The sequence below is a fragment of the Lepisma saccharinum genome, chromosome 26 (genome assembly GCF_977018435.1).
Source record: "Lepisma saccharinum chromosome 26, izLepSacc3.1, whole genome shotgun sequence".
NCBI lineage: Eukaryota > Metazoa > Arthropoda > Insecta > Zygentoma > Lepismatidae > Lepisma > Lepisma saccharinum.
In genome coordinates this window covers 19,993,411-20,015,604 of record NC_139254.1, presented here as the reverse complement: position 1 = coordinate 20,015,604, position 22,194 = coordinate 19,993,411, and the positions used below count along the sequence as shown (strand labels likewise).

Sequence of the window (22,194 nt, the reverse complement as noted above, 5' to 3'; positions counted from 1 at the left end):
TCAAATCTTTCGTCTTTTACTATGTTATCTAACAATAGAGGTTCAATTTCAAAGGCGTCAATATAATTTAAAGATTCTTCAGCATCCCCTGTGTCTTCCTCTATTGGCAATCTAGATAAAAAATCTGCTACATCTACACGCTTTTTGTGTAAACAATTGTGTATGAGTATTGTGATAACCCTTAGTATGCCGCGCGGTCTGACGAAAGTAAGCCCAGTGTCGCTGAGGCTTTGAACGCGAAATTTGAATTTGTATACATAATGGAGAAAAATCGTAATAACTCTGGCACTATGGGACCAATCTACTTCGGATAACTTTTGTTTTGCAGGTAGAACATCAGTGCATGAAACCATGTAAAATTTGGATGCCCCAACCATGGGGGGGGGGGCGGTTACAGGCAAGGGCTGCATCCCCCGAATTTCAATGATAAAATCATAAAAATGTTGAGTTTGCACCCTCTTCTCCAGCTACTTTGGGGAGAAAACCCTAACTTTTGCTTTTTTCGTTCGCACTTGCATCTTGTGTAGCTACTGTGAATCTATTTCTTCCCTGTTGATTCGGCTCTTTGTGGAAATATGTCCGGAAGGAAATGATTGTGCCTTATGGAAATCGATGAGCTGTTATATGATACGAACTGTTTATGGTGAGGCCTTTCCTAACAGAGCAGGGAAGGGAGCCTTTGCAATCGTTTGTTTTGTCTCTACTTCTGGATAGACTCACGCTTCTGGTGCCTCTGGCTATCGTCAAGCTTCATTGCATTTCTAACATAGAGGGGACAGAAAGCTGACACCGCCAAACCTCATCCAATCCCCTCTCTCCTTGCCCTGCCCCCCCCCCCCCGCCACTACTTCAGCTGGATCACCAGATCTAAACACAAAGAAGAATGTGTGCCTTATCAGTACTAAATCACAGCGTTGGAAGCTTGGAGGAAAACAGCATCGTAAATACCAAGCATTTATTGTGTCTGTCAACTGACGAGAGCCAACACATGAGCCCAAGCCTAAACACGTGACATATTCCGAGAAAGGAGGGGGTGGGGAGGGAGAGTTGGAATTTTCGTAAACACGATTGCAAAACATGTTCCCGAACGAACTGTCAGTGTTTCAACCTCAATATACAAATATAAGTGTGGCAAACCCTCGATAATTGTATCTAAAGCTGTTTGTAACATATGTGTTACAGCGGCTACAAGGGACATACTTTTTTGGAACATGTGTTACGGGGGTGGACTACGGGCAAAGCCCATCTATGTAAACGTGAACATGCTAACGATGGAATTGCTGCTGCCTCGCCAAAAATATATTTTACAGGTAAAGTATCACTGACCATGAAATGCTTTCCATAAAGATACTTATGAAATGTCTTTATGCCCATCACTAAAGCTAACGCTTCCCTTTCAAATTGGCTGTAATTTCTCTCTGAAGATGCTAGTTTCGCCGAAGTGCAGGCAATTGTTTTCAATTCACCCTCAATCTTATTACACAACTGAGCCCCAACTCCTACACCACTTCCATCTACAATCAATACAATATCTTGATCTGGGTTGTATGGAGTCAATATCTCAGCTTTTCGCAACGCTTCTTTGGATTCAAGAAATTCCGCTTTATGTTGATCTGTCCACGACCACACTGCTCCTTTCTTTAGCAATTCATAAAGATGTGTTATCTTCATAGCGAACTTTGGCATGCTCCTATGACAAAATGAAATCATTCCTAAATATGACTTCAATTCTTTTACGTTTGTTGGCTCTGGACAATTCAATATTGCCGTCTTTTTCTTGATTAAAGGTTGAAAACCATTACTAGATACCCTGTAACCTAAATAGTCTACCTCTTCTTTGAAGAACTGACATTTATCGAGATTAACTTTTATATTGTAATATGTCAATCTATCCAAAACTAGTTTTGTGTTATTGAAACATTCTTCTTCTCCACGGCCTGTTATAATTAAATCATCCAGGTAGCATTTGGCAAATGTATAATCTAACAGTACTTGATCCATGGTTCTTTGGAAAATCTGTGCACTGCAGCTTAAACCCATTGGTAACCTGTTATAAGTGAACAATCCCCATTCAGTATTGAGAACCAATAACTTTTTAGCACTCTCGTCAAGTAATAGTTGAAGATATGCTTTGGTCAGGTCCAACACTACATGTGTGTCTGCATTCACTAAAGAATTAAATAAATCATCCATTCGTGGCAAAGGATAAGTTACTTTTTCTACCACTTTATTGACGGTTACTTTAAAATCAGAACACAGCCGTAGATGACCATTATTTTTCTTTACTGCCACTAAAAGTGTAACCCAATCAGAATACTGAATAGGTGACAAAACTCCAAAAATTATCCAATGCAGCCTTTAGTTTCGGTTGTAAACTGTAAGGAAATTTGTATGCTCTTTTGAATATGGGAACTGCACCATCCTTGATTGGTATTGTAGCTTTAAATTGCTTAATAGGCTCACAAATATTACCAGAAAAAACTTCTTTGTACTTATTTATTAAGTATTCAACTTTCTGATTATAGCCTGACAAGTTAAGTTCCGATATGCACAGATCGCTGCGGAGCACTTCGTATTACGTCATCCTCCCCACCACTCTTCTACTCACTGGTCTGGCGTTGAGAATACCAGTGGTGCGAACTCAGCAAAATTGAGCTAAAACAAATATGACAAACGATTTTCACTGTTTAGCGTGACGATGCATGCAGGCTCATATTATATCAGTGGTTCATTTTATTTAATCCGGCCTTTGAAAATGTGTGCGGTGCGCCGATCGTAAACTGTAGTATTACGCACGTGCATTAAGGTTTATAACGAAGAGAAACTACAGGGCGAATGACTTCATTTTCTGAATGCGACATCGAGCGTTGGCCTTTTTTTTTTTTTTTTTTTTTTTTTTAACCGAGTGGGGTGGTGGTTCGTTTGTTTATCGTTTATCGTACAAGAATCACTACGAGAAGGCAATCTGATAACACGCTTGCCTGTGTTATTTTCTAAAGCATTGAAACTTTGAAAGAGATGGACTTATGGACGAGCGTGTAGATGAACTGATAATTAGACTTGGTGAAGCCGATTCAGACACGGACACAGATTCATCGGTAGACACAGACTCGGATGAGTGGGAGAGTGAAACTGAAGAAGGAGAACTGGAAAACATTTAGAAGGTGAGCTCAGTTCTATCGTTTATATATTTTTCATTTTTCTATTGTTTTATTTCATACATTTCTTATGCTGGTAATAAATATCCCTAATATAACTTAATTCATTTAAGGTTTAAAGGGAAAGTATCAAAATGTATTTAGAATTTAGCGTAATCAATAGGTAGCGTAGGTTAGGGGATACTAATTCATGCCTTTCACATTCAAATTTCGTTGAAAATTCTCAGACAATTCCGCCCCCTCAGGGTTGCAACACTACGAACGAATGTCGCCGCAGACAATGGAGTGGGGAAATGTGATGTGAGGTGCGCAAACAATGGATTGCAGCATCTTGTTTTTAAACTTGTCAAGTTATAGTAAAAGTTGGTTGCTTAGAAACTGTTAACAAACAACTGTCCCTAGAAATCGTTAACTGAAACCAAGATTTACAATCTGGCCATAATCAGGGTGGCTACAAACAAGCAGAAATGAAATTCCCTGACTTTTCCAGGTTTTCCAGGACAAAATTTACATTTTTCCCTGACAATTACAAACTAAACTAAATCGATGTTTTTGCAAATAGAAATAATAAACTCATACAGATCCACGTATGGTTTTGTTAAGTACCAATATTATCTTCTATGAAATTGACTTAATTTCTCTATTCACTATGATTTCAATTCAAACTGCAAAATAGTGAATTTTGAAAATTATTACAATTTACAAGCTAGGGAAGGATTACGGAATTTTGTCATATGCAGTAAGTTTAAAATAAAATACTTGTTAAAATAAAGTTACGACTAAATGAGATAAGAGTGAAGAGTGAATGATTAAGAAATACAATTTGTAATTTATCAGTCTCCTTATACATTCTCGGTATTATATGTTGATATTTCCACTGAGGTTTGGAACCCTCTGCTTGCAAGAACCATGAGTGCGGACTCATTTTTCGATGCATAAAGCTACTTCTCTCTTCCCTGTAAAGCAAACAACTTAACTCTTGCATATAAGTGAAACAATTGAATCGAACAAAATAAAGTGTCATATTTCCTTACATTATCAATGGGATTTCTGCTTCAGTACAGTATATCCAAGTGAAGTACTGTGAAACTGACAACATGCAGTTATACCATTAATGCTGACGAAAAGGGTATGTAGGTATTAGAAATTTAACGCAAGGAATTTATAGAATTGCAATGTATAGGTACCTGATTTAGCGAACCACACATTAAAACATTAACACTAAAATAATAAAATCTTCTGAAAGTTCATATACGAGGGGCATCCTGAAAAAAGCTCCAATGGTGCCTATACGCAGCACTAGTGGTCGGAGAACGACACACACACATGCAGGCAGGAAGAAGTGGCATGTAGCTGTAATCTGGTACAGTTGCAATGCAGCCGTTTTAGGACAGTTCTAGGTTAAACATTGCAGCTCTCATACAGTCTCCCACCGACTGCGATGTAGCCTACATTGCACGCTCAGAATTTAGCACAGAGCCACCAGCAATCGTGTGAGTTGTGCAGACAGGATAGTATGGTCAGATGATGGTGCAGACAATTCACGGAAGGCCAGTCGAATGTGCACAACCCCATACAGCTGAGTACACACGGGACCTTTGCATCACTTCAGGTGAGAGATCTTGGACCACTCCCTGTACAGCCCTGGCCTTGAATGTACCGACTTTCATCTCTCTGTTTAACTGAAGCAGTTTCTGGCAGGACAAGGATTTGACAGCTACACTGTTGTAGATAGTTCCAGTCTTTGCTGTCAGACACATATGCCATGGGCATACAAAATTTAATGCCATGCTACGACAAATACCAGAACAACGGTGTTGATTATGCCGAAAATTATTTTAGGACTCACTGTTACTAATGCAATAAATTACAACTGATATTCTTTTTTTACATAGGGACCTTGATATTTTGTTATTTTTTTTCAAATTGGTGTATTTTCTTATTTTTTATTTTTTACTATACTGTGTTATTTTTCCCAAAATTCACATTTTCATTTTAGCGTATTTTCTGGCAAATATCTGAAATTATACCTTCATGGTGTTTTTAAACTACGGTTTCAAATTGTAAGTCACATGGCTTACGCCTCTTCGTGAGAGTTTGAAATCTTGAAAGTTATTTTCCATACCCCTTTTTTAATTTTAAGGTAGGGATTTTAGATAATGGAATTTTCCTCGTATATACTGAAGAGTGCATAATGACCATAAGTGGCGATGCACCCAAAAAATTAAAATCAATCAATCTCACGTGACAGATACAGATATATTATGGCATCAACTAAAGGGATTATCTTCTTTTGACTTGTTAGTGTTAAGTTTCCCAAAATTCGCGTTTTTGTCTTAAAACATTTATCTGCCAAATATACCGAAACTTAATACTCCATTGTGCTTTTAAACTATTATTTTAAATTGTAGGTCGCATGGTCTACGTATTTTCGTCACAGTTTGATATGTTGAAACAGATTTTTGAGGAAGTAAAAGTAAAGTGGTCCCCTCTACTTTTCCATGAAGGTGTAGAGGGATGTGGAATTAGGGACCCACACTTTCTTGATCATGGGTGAAGGTAGGGGTGATGTGATCAGCACCACGCTCCTGGCTACCTTTATCCCTCAAAGTTTCCTCAAGGTATCAGCTTCATATGATGCTGGGTAGGCACCGGAGCAGTTTGAATAGGTGGAAAACATCCAGGTTCTCCCCCGCAGGGGATCGACCACGGGTCTCTCACATATTAGTCAGACGCCCTAACGACTGAGCTTCATTATTACTCGCTCGACAAATGCCGATGGTGCGACAAATCTGAAGATGTGACTCCCGTGTGACGGTAGATACGCACTCGATCTCCTGTTAGAACTCTGCCACTTGGCTCTGTGATACAAATGGTTTTGATAGAAGTTGAAAAAATCGTGGAAATACATGAATTAATGTGGCTGTCGGAATTATTCCATGTACGTATAACTCTATAGTTTACTCTTGAGTAAAATGTTGGAAAACTTGCATGTTCTATGTACACAAACATGGCCTAGAAAAGACAAGAATGTTGGATTTCGTGGAATTTTTCATTATTTTAGGAGATTTATTTTTAAAAAAAATCACCAAAAAGGCCAACAATTCGCATTTTTTGCCAAATTCGCATTATTTCGATATTTCGAACGGGCGAAAAATGTGTCCAGACATCACTGCACATTCCTAAACATAACTTCGCAGCAATTACCATTATTCACGGTTTTGGCGTTTGCGAAAAATCATTGTCCCTACTACTTGGAAATTACTTTCTGGCCACCCCTCGTATAAATCAGTAGATGGAAAGTAAAAAATTAGCAGGGCTGGCAGAGAAAAGTCAATTCTTGAAGAAAGTGATTTGCTTTTATGATAGAATGATTCGAGTAAATATCATATTAAAATATTTACGTATTTATTATTAGTATTTTATTTCATAATATTGGACATTAACCTTACTCAGTGAGAGATTAATGACCATCTCTCACGAGTTTAAACAGACAGAACAGAGATTGGCGTTAATTTCATTGCAATACTAGTGTTGCAGTAAATTTGAGGTTGGGAGCATGCACTTGCCAATTTTTATAACGTTCACCAATGCAGCTTTATGTTTCACTTTTTCGTGATAGTATTCAATATATATCCCATTTGGTTGGATTCTTCTTGATATCTAACAATAGTGCAATGTCATTGTAAACGTATGTTAACTTGTGCGAAGCCAGTAATACGTCAGGATGATGAAAGAAGACCTTCGTAAGCACTGCTACATTAAATAAGGTGAAGTGAGCCAGAAGAGTAATAAAATTCCAGCAGCATATTTGCAGTCTAAAGCTCTTCTTGTTTATGCATGCGATTTTTGTTGGATTTTGCAGTCCATGCAATTTCTGTCGCATGTTGTAGTGAGATACTTTGACGGGTGGCGATATTCGACAAAAATTGTATGTATCAATGGAACCTATTTGTTTCCATGTTCCTTCAGTTTGCCCAACAAAATGCCTTACTAAGACGTCAGACAACTATCGGACGGCGCCACCCGCTCTTATCCCCTCCATCTGTTGACAAGTCCTCTTACTACTCCCATATGGACAAGAAAAAATGATAATTCAATGCATTTTCCACGTAATATTTAGAGGCTTAACCTTTACTCCCCCAATGATACCATATGGTATCACCAGAGTAAGGTCGTACTCGCCCAATGATACCATATGGTACCATGGTGCTCATTACGAAATGAATGTGCTTTTTGGACCTTCATACTCTTATGTTTGGGTGGAAACTCTGACACAGGTCTGGAGCAAGCCTGAGAAATTCATATTGATGACCAACCTCCCCCCTGTCCCACACCCCTTCCGCAACATATCCATGCCACATTTCCGAACAGAGAATCACATTTTGTCTCATTATTCAACTTATATGGCACCCAGGAACATGAAACATGTTTCAATTTATTTGGCAACGTCCATTCTTTGAAGAGAATACTAAGGTTTGCGCCTTCTCCCCAAAATAGCGGGAGAAGGGGGGCAAACTTCAGATTTTTATGATTATTTCATTGAAATTCGGAGGTTGCGCCCCACAAACTACCCTTCCTCGGTTCGGCGTTCTGAATTGTACACGGTTTTATGCTCTGATGTAAAACAAAACTTATCCGAAGTAGATTGCTTCCATAGTGCCCGAGTTATAATAACTTTCTGAGCAATATGCAAATTACCTATTTTTCGTAAAAAACAAAGTTTCACATTTTGGCTTATTATTCAACTTGTATGGCACCCAAGAACATGAAACATGTTTCATTCTCTTTGGAAATGTCCATTCTTTGAAAAGAATACTAAATTTCGCCCCCTCTCCCCAAAATAGCGGGGGAAGAAGGTGCAAACTCCAAATTTTTATGTTTTTTCCATTGAAATTCGGGGGTCGTGCCCCCAAGCCCCCTTCCTCGGTCCGACGGTCTGGATTGTACACGGTTGCATGCTCTGATGTTTTAGCTGCAAAACAAAACTTATCCGCAGTAGATTGCTCCCATAGTGCCCGAGTTACAACAATTTTCCTCCAAAAATGCAAATTACCTATTTTTCGTAAAGAAAAAAATCACATTTTGGCTTATTATTCAACTTGTATGGCACCCAAGACCATGAAACATGTTTCATTCTCTTTGGAAATGTCCATTCTTTGAAAAGAACACTAAATTTTGCGCCTTCTCCCCAAAACAGCGGGAGAAGAGGGGGCAAACTCCAGATTTTTATGTTTTTTCATTGAAATTCGGGAGTCGTGCTCCCCCAAGCCCCCTTCCTTGGTCCGGCGGTCTGAATTGTATACGGTTACATGCTCTGACGTTTTAGCTGCAAAACAAAAGTTATCCGAAGTACATTTCTCCCATAGTGCCAGAGTTATAACAGTTTCCATCCAAAAAGTGTTCAAATTCAAAATTCCCGCCGAGAAGCCCGGGCGAGAGAAATTTCTCTCTCTCTCTCTCTCTTCCTGCCATCACTGGTTTCTGGCGCCGTGGTTGTGTTGCGTATAAAAAGGTCCTAAAAGTTGAGGCCGAAACTTACGAACGAGATTTCCTGTTCCCGTGCAGAGTTCCGTAATGATATATTTAAATAAATAAATAATTTTTTTAAAAAACGTCAATGAAGACTAAATTCCCTGACATTTCCCTGACTTTTTTTGACACCTCAAATTCCCTGACTTTTCCCGGTTTTCCAGGTTTTCCAGGTCTGTCGCCACCCTGATAATTCATCCAACCAGGTCCTTCCTAAAATAGGTGTTTTCAATTTATTTTGGGAAATGTACAAGGGCATTTTTAATCCTCTATTTTCAAACTGCACATCCAGCATAACTCTCCCTACTATTGGTAGTGGTATCCCATCTGCATTCCGGAAAGTGAGAACACTCTATATAACTGCAATGTTCCCAAAATTCGTTGTATGGAATTCCTCATCCCAAACAGATACTGCTGCACCAGTATCCACTTCGAATTGGACATCTTTTCCCTTGCACAACAACCTAACCAAACAATTATCAGCTTCACTTCTAGAGCTACTCATTTCAACATCCGATTTTTGTACATATAATTGATTTTTATGTACCTTAATCCCATGTGAAGGTTCACTTCAACTGTCATTAAGACTCATTAAGTCTAACCTACTTTGGTTATTACCATACACTGGTTATTTAATTTCCACATGTACGCCGTTTAACAACAAAGGCTTCATAGATGTATCAACATCATGTCTCACCTTAGTTGAAGCTTCCTTCCTAAACTGCTGAAAATGACCTTTTAATCCACATTCAAAACAATGCACATTCCTAGCTGGACATTTGTACTTTTCATGTACATTATTACACCTTGAACATTTAAAAGCAGCTTTCTTACTTTGCTGACTAACTGTTCTGTCTTTTTGTACATGATGTACATTACTGAATACCGTCTTATCCTTTTGATAAAACAACCTCACATCTTACTCTACCATTTCCATGGTTGATGATAAAGATACTGCTTTTACAAAATCAAGCTCTTGTTCAGCTAATAATTTCTTTCTTGTTACTTCACTATGTATGCCAAAAACTAACTGGTCTCTCATCATTTCATTAAGAAACGTACCAAATGAACAATTAGCTGCTTGATGCTTCAAACATATTACAAATTCAGATAACGTCTGCCCTTCCTCTTGTCTCAACAAATGAAACTTATACCTTTCAGCTACGACATTTCTTTTAGGCTTAAAATGAGTTAGTAACAAAGTACATAATTCTTCATATGTCTTGTGTGGCACTTTTGCTGGTGCTACTAAATCACTTAGTATATTGTACACTCTTCCACCAGCTACGGAAATTAATGTACAAACTCTTTTATCTGCTGCAATATTATTTGCCAAACAGAATTGGTCAAATCTTTCAATGTATGTTTGAATATTGCCACGTTCCACATCGAACTGTTCAAAAAACTGTACATGATTACTAACCTCCATTATTCATAGCTTCTTATTCATAATAAGACTAATCTTCTTATACTCATTATTCTTGTTACCTTCATTCCATTTTTATCCTTGTCGCCAATTGTAATAATCTTCGATTAGGAAAAACATTAACAGAAAAACAACATTTATTTAACTTATAACTTCCCGTTCCAAAAACTACATGAAAGACATTCAACAAAGGTAAAAGACAATCTCTCTCCAACTAGACTTCTTCACAGTATCTCTTCTAAAATATTTTACCTTTTTCTTAACTTCTATCAATGTTTACGAGCGGAACATGTCTACAGTCGTTTATGCTGGTAAGGTGTGATGTTCTATAGTACAGAAGAAAGCAAATCTCTAAAATACAAGCATAAGGTACTCATCGTCTGGCCACTTCTGTAAATAACTGTCCAAGAGCACTCTTGATACAATGGAAGGCCATCCATACTTTCCAAGCTCCATTTGTACTTCACCGCTTAATGCAGAAACCATATTGAATCATGTGATTGAATGAAAGACTGGCAGATTGGTGTGGATCTGTGATGTTAGTCGGTGTTGCCTGCTACCAAAATCAATCCAAATCTTCTGAATAATTTCTCCTTTTTGAAAGAGACGCATAGAGCCATGACAACGGCATCAGAGTTCATCACAAATATTGATGCAGTCATGTCTATTATCAGCTACAGGTGGTGGACATTGAAACTGAAGCACTGGGAATGCAGGCACTAACCTTCATTAGCATGGTGTTCGGCAACCTTTAGCAGCTAGTCCACCAGCAACATGTCTGGGGAAAGACCAATAGAGGTCCTGCACAGTGGTGAGAGGGATTTGCAGCCATTCCTCCAGAAGCACACCCATGACTTCACAACATATTGTTGGTGGAGGGAAATGTAGCCCCACGCGATCCTCCAGAAGCATAGCAAAAAGACTACCTCGTGCCCGGAGTGGAACGTGGGGGTGGATCCACGAGGTGTGGACTACAATAGTGTGGCAGTCTTTGGAACAACTGAGCATTCTAGATGGACATGTCAATGCCTAGGACTATAGGGTCACTCTGGAGGACTATCTGCAGCCTATGTTGCAAGTATTGTTCCCAGACTGTGGTGTAGTGTTTTAGGACGTTAATGCACCAATATACACTGCAAAACAGGTTGCAGAGTGGTTCGCTGGATTTGAACTTTGAATTTAAAATTTTGGGTGCATCAGCACTGAGGCCATTTTGCACCCGTCACATTATACGGGGTCAAGCCTCTTACCATAACTAAAATAGCATGACTGCAATGCTGTTACTAAAATATTAAAATATTCTGACTTTCGTTAAAAGTTGAGACTGTAAAGGGGCACTGACAAAAAAACAGGACAACACACACAAAAAAACTAAACTGACCATAGTGCCAGTCGCCAGAGCCTCGTTCGTCTGCAAAATGCAGTCCAGGGTGTACTGTGTGGAAGTGAGGTTGACATTTGGGTGTATTATGCGGAAGGTCAGCCTTACACCCCAGTATTTCGATGAGCATGAACGTGAGGTTGAACATCTTTTGTGGCCTGTTCAGTCGCCGGACCTGAATATTATTGAGACGTTATGGGGTGGTTTGGAAGATCGTGTGGAGCGACATCTCCCTCCACCAACAATATGTCGTGAAGTCATGGGTGTGCTTCTGGAGGAATGGCTGCAAATCCCTCTCACCACTGTGCAGGACCTCTATTGGTCTTTCCCCAGACATGTTGCTGGTGGACTAGCTGCTAAAGGTTGCCGAACACCATACTAATGAAGGTTAGTGCCTGCATTCCCAGTGCTTCAGTTTCAATGTCCACCACCTGTAGCTGATAATAGACATGACTGCATCAATATTTGTGATGAACTCTGATGTCGTTGTCATGGCTCTATGCGTCTCTTTCAAAAAGGAGAAATTATTCAGAAGATTTGGATTGATTTTGGTAGCAGGCAACACCGACTAACATCAGAGATCCACACCAATCTGCCAGTCTTTCATTCAATCACATGATTCAGTATAGTTGGTTGGTTAAAAGGTAGGTTTAAAAAAAAACAAAAAAACAACAACTTACCATTTGTAGGTCTGTCCTTACTGAGAATAAGCATCAAAGCAATATCGTTCGCAAACCCTTCCTCTATTGTCGCCATTATAGATTTTATCGATTTCTGGAAGTAGAAAAAGGGATGTTATCACTTCTATAATCACACCAGCACCAAGATTGGATGAAGAAATTAATCTTAAATTACAGGTATTTAGTAGCCTATTTAATAACAGGTAATTGTTATCTTGAAGATAAATAAAGATTTAAACTAAGAATGGCCTTTTCGAAAAAATAGTTTTTCGATTTTCGAAAATAAAATTTTTCGATCTTTCGAAAAAAGAAATCCTTCTTTCAAAGAAAAAAATTGTTATTCGTTTATCGAAAAAAATGTTTTCGCTTTCTTGTTTTTCGAAAAAAATCGGCTTTTTATATATATACACACACACACACACACACACACACACACACACACACACACACACACACACACACACACACACACACACACACACACACACACACACAGGGTGTCATTTTAATGGCGCCCACGGACCACGGAAACATATAGAGGACATCAAAAGAAACAACTTTTCTCAGTAACATTTTTCTCGTAGGTGCATCATTTCGGCTCTACAGTCATTCAAAAAAGGCCGTTTTGCAGCCTGAATGCTGGCAACCACACACAACATTTGATTGCATTTCTGACGCCATATCCCGTCGTGGAGCGATGCGTTCCAGGGTTGCCAGGAACACACATGTTCTGTGAAAAATGACATAGCTATAATCAGCCACATTATGTACCATAAAACAAAATGAGAAAACACGTTCTGTAACCTAACAGGGAGTAAAGAAACAATACGAAAAATGGTAGAAAGAAAATAGAATTCAAGTGGAAGTGGTCATATCGATTTTTGTCTCAACTTACTTGTCAAATATTTGCAAATCTAGTTACTAAGTTGGTACCTACAATTTATTCTATCCACTTCGCCCTTCTGATACTAGTTGTCTGTGACCACTGAACAGATGACAAAATAGAAATGAAAGAACTCAAAATTCCAAAGGTAAGCAACACATAATATAATGTATATTCAGGGCATTATGAGGCAAGTGACAAAAATGGTTGAAAAAACAGGGATATAAGTAGTAGTAATACAAGCTCTCCGCCGACTGTGTTTATCTATGCACCAGATACACATGTAATAGTTTGCAACTATGAACAGGGCAATATATTCGCTACTGATTCATCATTAGATTGTTACTGTGGTTGTACGTGTTTTAGCCATAATGTAACAACGTGAACCTCGAATACTTCCGTTATCAGCACAAAAGTACCACAAGGCATCTGGACACAAACCTGTAAATATCAACCTTGCAACAAGATTTGCAAATATTTGACATGTAGCTGGGCGTAAACAGCCACATGTAAGCTGCAAGTCCAATAAAATTTATTGTTGTTGATATTTGACATGTAGGCTGAGACAAAATCCGATATTCACACTTCATTTTGAATACGTTTTTACCATTTCTCATATTGCTGGGTCACTTCCCCTTCCCTCGAGATGACTGCTGATCTTCTGGCTGGTAGGCTATGATGTTCGGTTTACTGGACGCGTTTCTTACTTCGTTTTACAGCTAATAATGTGGTTGGTAGTTTGTAATTTTCCACAAAATTTGTGTGTTCCTTGCAACCCTGCCGTGTGCCGTTTCGCCGCAGGAAATGACGTGACAGATACAATCAAATGTTGTGTTGGGTTGCCAGCATCCAGGCAGGAAAACGGGCTTTTTTGAACGACTGTAGCACCGAAATGATGCTCCGACGAGAAAAATGTTACTGAGAAAAGTTGTTTGTTTTGATGTCCTCTAAACGTTTCCGTGGTCTCCATTAAAATGACACCCTCCCCCTCTCTCTATCTCTCTCTCTCTCTCTCTCTCTCTCTCTCTGTGTGTGTGTGTGTGCGTGCGTGCGTGCGTGCGTGTGTGCGTGCGTGTGTGTGTGTGTGTGTGTCCACAACCTCAGTTATCTACACACTCGAAAAAGCAAGAGCGGCAAAACAAAAAACAATCAAATCTGTTCACAAAAAAAAAATTCTGGTTATTTTTCTGCAGAAATAACACAGTACAGGTACAGTATTGTATTTTAGGCATGTACTGTATGTATATTACGAGTGTTTTCTCATTTTCTCAAGTCTTTTGTTTTCTTGTACTGTATACGTATGTAGTACTGTGTAGTATATGTATAAAATAAACATGTACTGTATGTGCTTTTCTTTGTTAAATAAACACATGTTTGATTATCCACAAAAATCGTTATCCGCATAACCTTTGGTCCCAATTAATGCGGATAAACTATGTTCTACTGTATTTATAAAGCGGCAAAGTAATTCCTTTACCAACTGGTAAAAAATGTCAATAAATTACAAAATAATTTAAATAGTTTCACTGTATATAAGTTTTTGTTTTCTATTAATATAAATCAATTAGATTTCATACTTTTATCTGTCTTGCATTTTCTTTTCACTTTTATCTTAGCGATAAGCCAAAAGTGGCACAAAAGCGAAGTAAAATAAAGCGAATAAATTAATCGCTTTAAATTTTATTATGCATGTCTTGTTAACCTTTTGGATCCCAAGCGTCTCGAACGAGATACCCAACTGTAACCCTCACGGTCCCAAGCGTCTCGATCGAGATGCTGTGTCAAGGTCGTAGTTTTTACTTTATAACTTTTCTATTTTTGGCTAGAATTTCGATTATTTTTTTTATATTGTTCCTAACACATGTATTTAACAGAAATATTTCTTGCACCTTTTTTTTCTTCATGAAAATGGAGGTGAAAAGGCGGGAAAAGGGACTTGTCTTTTCAAAGGAAAATATAAATTTCAAACATTTCAACAATTTGTAAAAATAATTTTTGGGGTTTTTCTCCCTTCCCCCTCCATATATACGCTAAATTTGCATAAATTTTGCATTTTGTTTATTTTGAATTATTATTTTTTTTGGGGGGGAAACGCCATTTTTAAGAAAAGTATTTTTGAGGGGATTTCCCCCCTTTCCCCCTCCATATGTACGCCGAATGTGCATAAATTATATATCGTCTGAATCTGTGATTCATTCTGCGTACAACGGTATATAGTTCATATCTCCAGGGCAAATAGTCTCTGAGCTAAAGTCATTTCAAGGTACTGCTGCATTTTGAAGCTTGAATCAGTGGCATGCCGACCATTCCTTTTTGGGATTTACAACTCAAGTTACATTGGTCATATGATAATAATGCAAATATTTTTGTGTTCCTTACATGCCAGCGATAATTTCTATGTGCATTTTGAACTTTTCATATCCTTTTTTTCAGGGGGGCGGGAGGGGCGAAACCCCATTTTTTTTAAAAAAAGTATTTTCAGGGGATTTTGCCCCTTTCTCCCACCATATATACGCCGAATTTGCATAAATTTCATATAGTCTGAATCTCTGGTTCATTCCGCGTACAACGGTATATCACTAATCTCTCTAGGGTAATTAGTCTCCGATCTACACTCATTTAATTGAAACTCTGCATTTTGCTCAAAATCGGCTTGGGACCGAGAGGCTTACTTGTGAAAATGGCCTTGGGACTCAAAAGGTTAATGATTTAGATCTGTTAATGGTCACTTGAAAAGGAGACAGAGAGTGAAAACATTGAACATTCACATGTATGTTTTTGATATTCTCCTTAGTAAAGTATATTTGAAGTCAAAACAATTGCTTATCTTTGTTGTTATTAAAAACAACTCTACCAGCCAGACATTTTTGGTGGGGGGGAACTTTTAGGCCACGAAGGTTGGTGGGGGAAAATCCCCTTCCCCCAGGATTTCGCACCCTGCCTACAGACATACCTTGGTGTATGAGAAGCATGGTGACGTCATTGGAGATGGTGTGACAGTCCCTCTGGTCCTTGGGTGGGCATGCACATGCATCAGGACTATTCTGCCATTAAATGCCAATTGTACGGACATGTGCTTTCAGTTTGGGTTCTTGGCCCTGCTGCTGGGATGCACCTAATGATGATTCATGATTACAGTACAGTATGAGTCAGTACTCAGTGGAACAGTACGTGTTTATCATTTGCACATACCGGAAAACTGAGTCCATTAAGGACTAATCATGCAACTGCAAGACAGCATTCGGCGAGAAATTGACACTGTGACTCCTGATGTGTTGGTGGCTACCTTCTGTAACATGGAGAGGTGTGTGCAGGCATGTTAACTTTGATGCTAACTTGCACTTGCTGTGGTGTCACTATGCTTCTCATACACAAAGATAAGTCCGTAGCAAATTTCATTACATTATGACAAATCAGGGGCAGAGGGAGAGTGAAACACCCTGTATTTTAAGTTTTTTTTTTCTTTTTAAAAAACTAACAGCAGAACTTCAATTTTATTCTTCCCATTATCTAAAAAAATTTACACATTACAATCTAGATGCAAAAACTAGATACTAAGAGTCTATCCTTATTTTCTTATCCAAGGAAACCCACATTCAAACTCCTAGATGAGACACAAAATACCTTCTCCTCAGCAACCATTATATGCTAGATGAAAGCTACAAAGCAACATTCTAATTGCTTTATTTTACTTCAGTTTCCTGCCACTCTCTGGCTAATTGCGAAGGATAAGTGATGATATGATGAATGGACAACTTACAAACATCCATGTCCAGGACGTGATTTGAACACAGGACCCCTGGCATTGTGGCACGATCTGCTAACCACTCTGCCACGTGGACCTATGGCAATCCGTGCCATTGCTCTACCACTGAGCTACCGAGCCGATCGCAGGTAAAACAGCACCAGCGAAAATGCAGGGGAAGCCAGGTCGGCTTGGTAGCTCAGTGGTAGAGCAATGGCACGGATTGCCGGAGACCCAGGTTCGAGTCCTGGTCGAGCCTGCATTTTTCGTTGAAAATCTACATAGTACATCTCCTGTGTGTGCCTAATTTAATGGATTAATCATATGCATTGTCTACATGACCAAGATTACACATGTTTGTAAAGCATGATGAAAAATATGCTGCATCATTCTTGCAGATCTCTTGCAGTTACCATATGTTTCACAAAATGTGGTTACCTCTTGCAATGGACATTTCCACTTTGATATGAAAAACGTTTTAAATCCATTTATTTTACAGATAATGACACAAACATAAGATGTGCAAAATATCTTGGCTATATTTGTTTCGGTTCTCGAGAAACACGCCTTCAAACATCGCTGAAATTCACCTACTACATCACGCATTTGAAAACGTCCTCTCCACAGACAGGAGGTCCTCTGACGTCATCACTTAGAAATGTGTGCAGGCAGGGCTTCTGCTCGTCCCGTCAACTTAGCATGAGCCGCGTAAGCGACAGAAAATTCACTTGTTACTGTGTAAAACAAGTATCTTACAACTTCCAGTGCAAAAATCTGTGCTCCATTTCTTGGAGATGAATTATGCCCTAGCAGTATAGTAGTATTTACTATAATTCAGCCACTCAGTAGAGGGTTTTCCCTTTAGGGTGACAAAGCAAACCTTGTAACAGTCAATGGCTGAACACGTGAACAGCCTTGTTCATTCCGAATACATAGGTTAGTTCTGACTGGCAAGAACTTAATGTTATAGGAATGCCTTTTCTGGAATTACAGTTATTTTCGTCATAACATTTTCTTCACAAATTTTAAGATAATACTTTTAGAACACACTGGTTTACACGTCAATTTCTGCAATATAAGAGGTGATACGGTATAAAAAGGTACGGCGAGTTTTTAAATTTTTGCAGTAAATGACAGTTTTCTTCAGTTAATATATATATTGCAAATTTTTGTATTTAGCCTACTTTTACGTCGCTTTTCCGTTCACTTTGTTTAACCGCAACAATGAGAACGCATGGTTAATTTATTATTTATCATCTCTAACATCACATTTCTTCCCACTTTTGGCTAATCGCTACAATGAAGATGAATAACTACAAGCTGTATTCGAAGTCGGGGTGCAGGAGTACACCCCCCCCCTCACACACACACACACTACCACCAACTGCACAATCTAAGTATCACCCAAACTGCCATGATAAGAGACGAACTATCTGGTGGAGGCACAAGTGGTTCGGATCACACTTTAAACTGTAGGTCCAGTCCCGATTAGCCTTACTGTGCATAAAGTGGACTTAAAACAACAAATCAAATCAAGACACAAACTTTTTCTTCTGTCCCATCTCATTTCGAAAACATTCACTTGTCCCATCTCCTTTTATGAGACAGGACGGAACAAGCCTCGTCTCGTGAGCAACATTAACATTAACAATAGAAGCATCCCCCTAGCTGTCCCCAAAGTCTCGAGCAAACATCCTCCCATGTAACAATTTCCAGTTCAATGAAATGTCACTCGCAAGGAAACAGTCATGCCCAGGTCGAGAGTCAAACCTGGAACATGCGACTTCCTCAGATAAATCATGAATTTTGTGTATAATAATTACAATGCCAGTTCATTCCTGGTAATTCTGAATCTGCAGTTTGGTTTGCATATATAAGCAGGATAATATTTAGTTTTCGAGGGCTGTACCGTCGAAACGAGGAGTCAAATAATAATAATAATAATAATAAAAAATATTAAGAAAGGTTTCTTTTTGTATTTATAATGATAAGCCTCTGCATACGTTCTTAATTCTATATTTTTCTAGACTTGAGACGAGAACGAGAATTGCCCTCCCAAACCGAGACGGATGTTTATAAATTGAGACGAGACTGTCAATGAGACATTTACAAATAAACACGAGACAGACATTTACAACTCTCAACGAGAACGAGACCAAGGCTGCCATGTCTCGTCTTGATAGGATCCTTAGTGGTAAAGTTGTGAACCAACCAATTAATGCGTTTGGGGTAACGAGATGAGGCGGCTTTTTTCGCAGTACAAAATTCAAAATAATTATATCGTACCATTTCAGTATGGGATATTGTTATACACATGGGTGTATATATAGTTCACGGGGGGAGGGATGGATCAAAATTTTGGTATGATTAGGGTTACTTTATTTCGTAAGTGAAAATCCAGGACACTGGTGGCCGGAAGCATGGGGGGAGGGGATGTTGGGACAAGACAAAGTTGTGTGTTTGTAGTCACGAAGTATTGATACTTTTCTGTTCATCTTGTGTCACTACGTTTTTAAGAACCAAATTTCTTTAATATGATTCGAGGGGGAAAAAATAACTGATTTGATAGTCTCAATGCAGTTTCTTATCGCAGAAATTCCGAAACTATCAGGAAATTGCAGATATTGGTCTGCAATCCCATCTGGTGGTTGGAATTACGAAATTTCCTTCCCATCCGTATCCCGTCCTATACGTCTCTAATTTAAGAGAATGAAATAAGTCCAAATGAATTTTTTATGAACAAACGGATAGAACAAGGAAACTGGTAATTTTAGTGAACGAAAAAAAGAGGGGGGTTGGACCCATTGAATCCTCCTTACATATGCCCATGGTTTTACACATTATTTCCTTGTATTAATTATACATAAACTAAGTATAGATATGTACTGTGCAACTAATGTAATCTTCTCAGTGTATTTTCTCTTATCTGCACAAAAATATTTGATCATAATTTGCACAACAGAAATGGAACCCAAACTGAAATTGTTTTATGGAAAAGGAAGTTAAATAGGCTTTATAAATAAAGTGAAGAATGTGAAAATTCTTATTTTGCACTACATAGGTTACGGTAAATATCGATAAATATAAATTTAAAAAATATTTTTAAGTGTCTGGTCAGCAACCAAATTTATAAGCAATATTTTTCGCATGGCCTGAGAATACACACGCAGCTGAACCCTTTCATTTATCTTGCACGTGAGCAGCATGGATATTTCATAGAAGAATGATCATTACAAAGCATAGCTTTCCTTTCTCCTATCGCTCCTTCTTCCATTATTTAAATCGGTACAGATTTGTAAAACTGCTGCACGTGTTTGCTCACCGTGGGTTTACCCATCCGGAACTGGACGCTCGAAGCAGACGACAAACGAGCTCTCCCTAAAGAGTGACGTAGTAACATGGCGGCGGCGTGTTTTCAGCGCAACGCTAGCCTCGCAACTTTTGAAGTCTCTTTTCTGCCTTAAACTGGACACAGAGAAACACGAGAACTTGCAGGGGTCATTTTTCCAGGGTGTAGTTTTTAAAATTGCTGTAAAAAAAAATGAGTGGAAATGTCCATTGGTTAATACTGCAACCTGTGCAGGTACATCCACACAGAATTACATTTTGTTATCTTTACAGTCTGTTGATTATAAATATATATTTTCTTTTCTCACTGTTTGTAGCATGGGATTTGTGTGCCACTTTACACATTTCACCCTGTAACCACTTAGCAAAAACGTATATCATAAAGATATCTTTTGCCCACAAGCAATATACGTATATTTTAGTTAGGTTGGAAATGTAAGGTTTGATGCCATTAATAAGGTTTACTACAATTGTCCTAAGTTTCATTTACTATTGTCAGATTTACACCCTTGTGGAAACTAAAGCATAATTGTTAGTTTGCTACAGCTCTGTAAAATCTAGGCAATCAATACACAAAAAGAATTTATGGGAAATTTGAAGTATATAGAACGTGAAAAACGACCTACAAAATATTTGTCAGAACAATCCACAGTGCACTTACGATCTTGATGCAGAAGTTCCTGTTCATGGCATTCTATAGAGGCTTTAGTGTACCAAATGTTATTTTTATCTTTGACTGATTGTTGTGAGAAGTGAAAAAAAAGGTAAAGAAATGAGAACAATTGAAACTTGTTTACTTCTGCCCTGTGGTTCTCATTCCCTCACAACAATGACAGAGACAGTTTTTCCCTCAGTAATGTTCACATGGCTATCAAATGTCAGCAGGATATAAAAGAAAAAAGAAGAAGGGGAGCAGAATGTACTACTTGGTAAAAAAAAAAAAATGGCATCTACTTTTAATTTCAGTCTCTGTAATTTCCTCATCCTGCCATCAATAATATTAACAATCCGTTGCATTAAAGGTACAAAGAATAAATTATAAATTAACTGATTATATGCAAGACAATAATGAAATCATACAGAAATATGTTTTATTGCAATAAAATTGAAGAAATATGTTGCAAAAATGTGAAATTGGTAAAGTATTAGAACTGAGCCAATTCTACTTAAAACTGGTACTGATACCTGAATATTGTAATAATTAAATGTTATTCAAAATATTCATTAATATTAGTGAAAAAATATTCCACTCTAATTGTATGCTTTAATTTGCCAAAATTTTTGCTTTAAAATATTCAATTGCATGTTATGTTATCACAAAATTCAGTTTTCACAACAAAACTGGTGCAAAATACTAAGAAGTTTGAATCTTACCTAATTTCTAGGATAATTAAACTACAAGTGTCATACGACATTCTTGTGGAGCACGTTAAAGACCAAAATGCCGGAAAAGTATTGGCCGGTATCGGTAAATAAATTCCAAAATATACTTTCCGATACCAGTACCGATCATTGGTATCGGCTCAGCCCTATAAAATATGTCATATTAAAAAATTAGAAAGGTAATATTGTTAATTATAAAAACATCTCAGGTTTTAATATTCAATGTATGAGCCATTGTTTGCACTGGCACACAGGTATATTTTTCACAAATAGCCCTAAAACACTCACAAATTACCACTAATATGAATAAACATTATTGTTAGAACTGTTGAACACATAGGAGAAGCATTTCTCTGATGTTTATTCACTTTTAGCTCACAGAAATTGTACTAAGACCAGAGTTTTTGTCCACATTGCACATGGATCAGTGCATATCTAATGGTCCAGCACTGGTTACTTCAGCATTTTTACAAATTTTCTTATTTTTGTTGTTGTAACCTTATGCAAGGGTTGTTCAAAGAAGGCATTATTTTTTTTTAAACTACTTTGTTGGAAAATTGTGACTTTTTTTTTTCATGATTTTCAACATTTTTGGCCTTTACAGACAGTTGTGATAATTATGATAGCTCACCTAAGAAAAATGATAGAAAGCTGTGGT

The 22,194-nt window shown here is 38.0% G+C and overlaps 1 protein-coding gene across 2 annotated transcripts in view; it reads right to left on the bottom strand.

Moving 5' to 3' along the window:
* LOC145979355 (uncharacterized) overlaps nt 1–22,194 on the bottom strand; it is a 148,135-nt gene that overhangs the window by 42,651 nt on the left and 83,290 nt on the right. For both annotated transcript variants that reach the window (XM_083112218.1, XM_083112219.1), the window contains exon 12: nt 12,178–12,271. In XM_083112218.1, coding sequence (XP_082968344.1) covers nt 12,178–12,253 — 76 coding nt within the window. In that variant the 5' untranslated portion in view covers nt 12,254–12,271. The remainder of the gene's footprint in view (nt 1–12,177; nt 12,272–22,194) is intronic.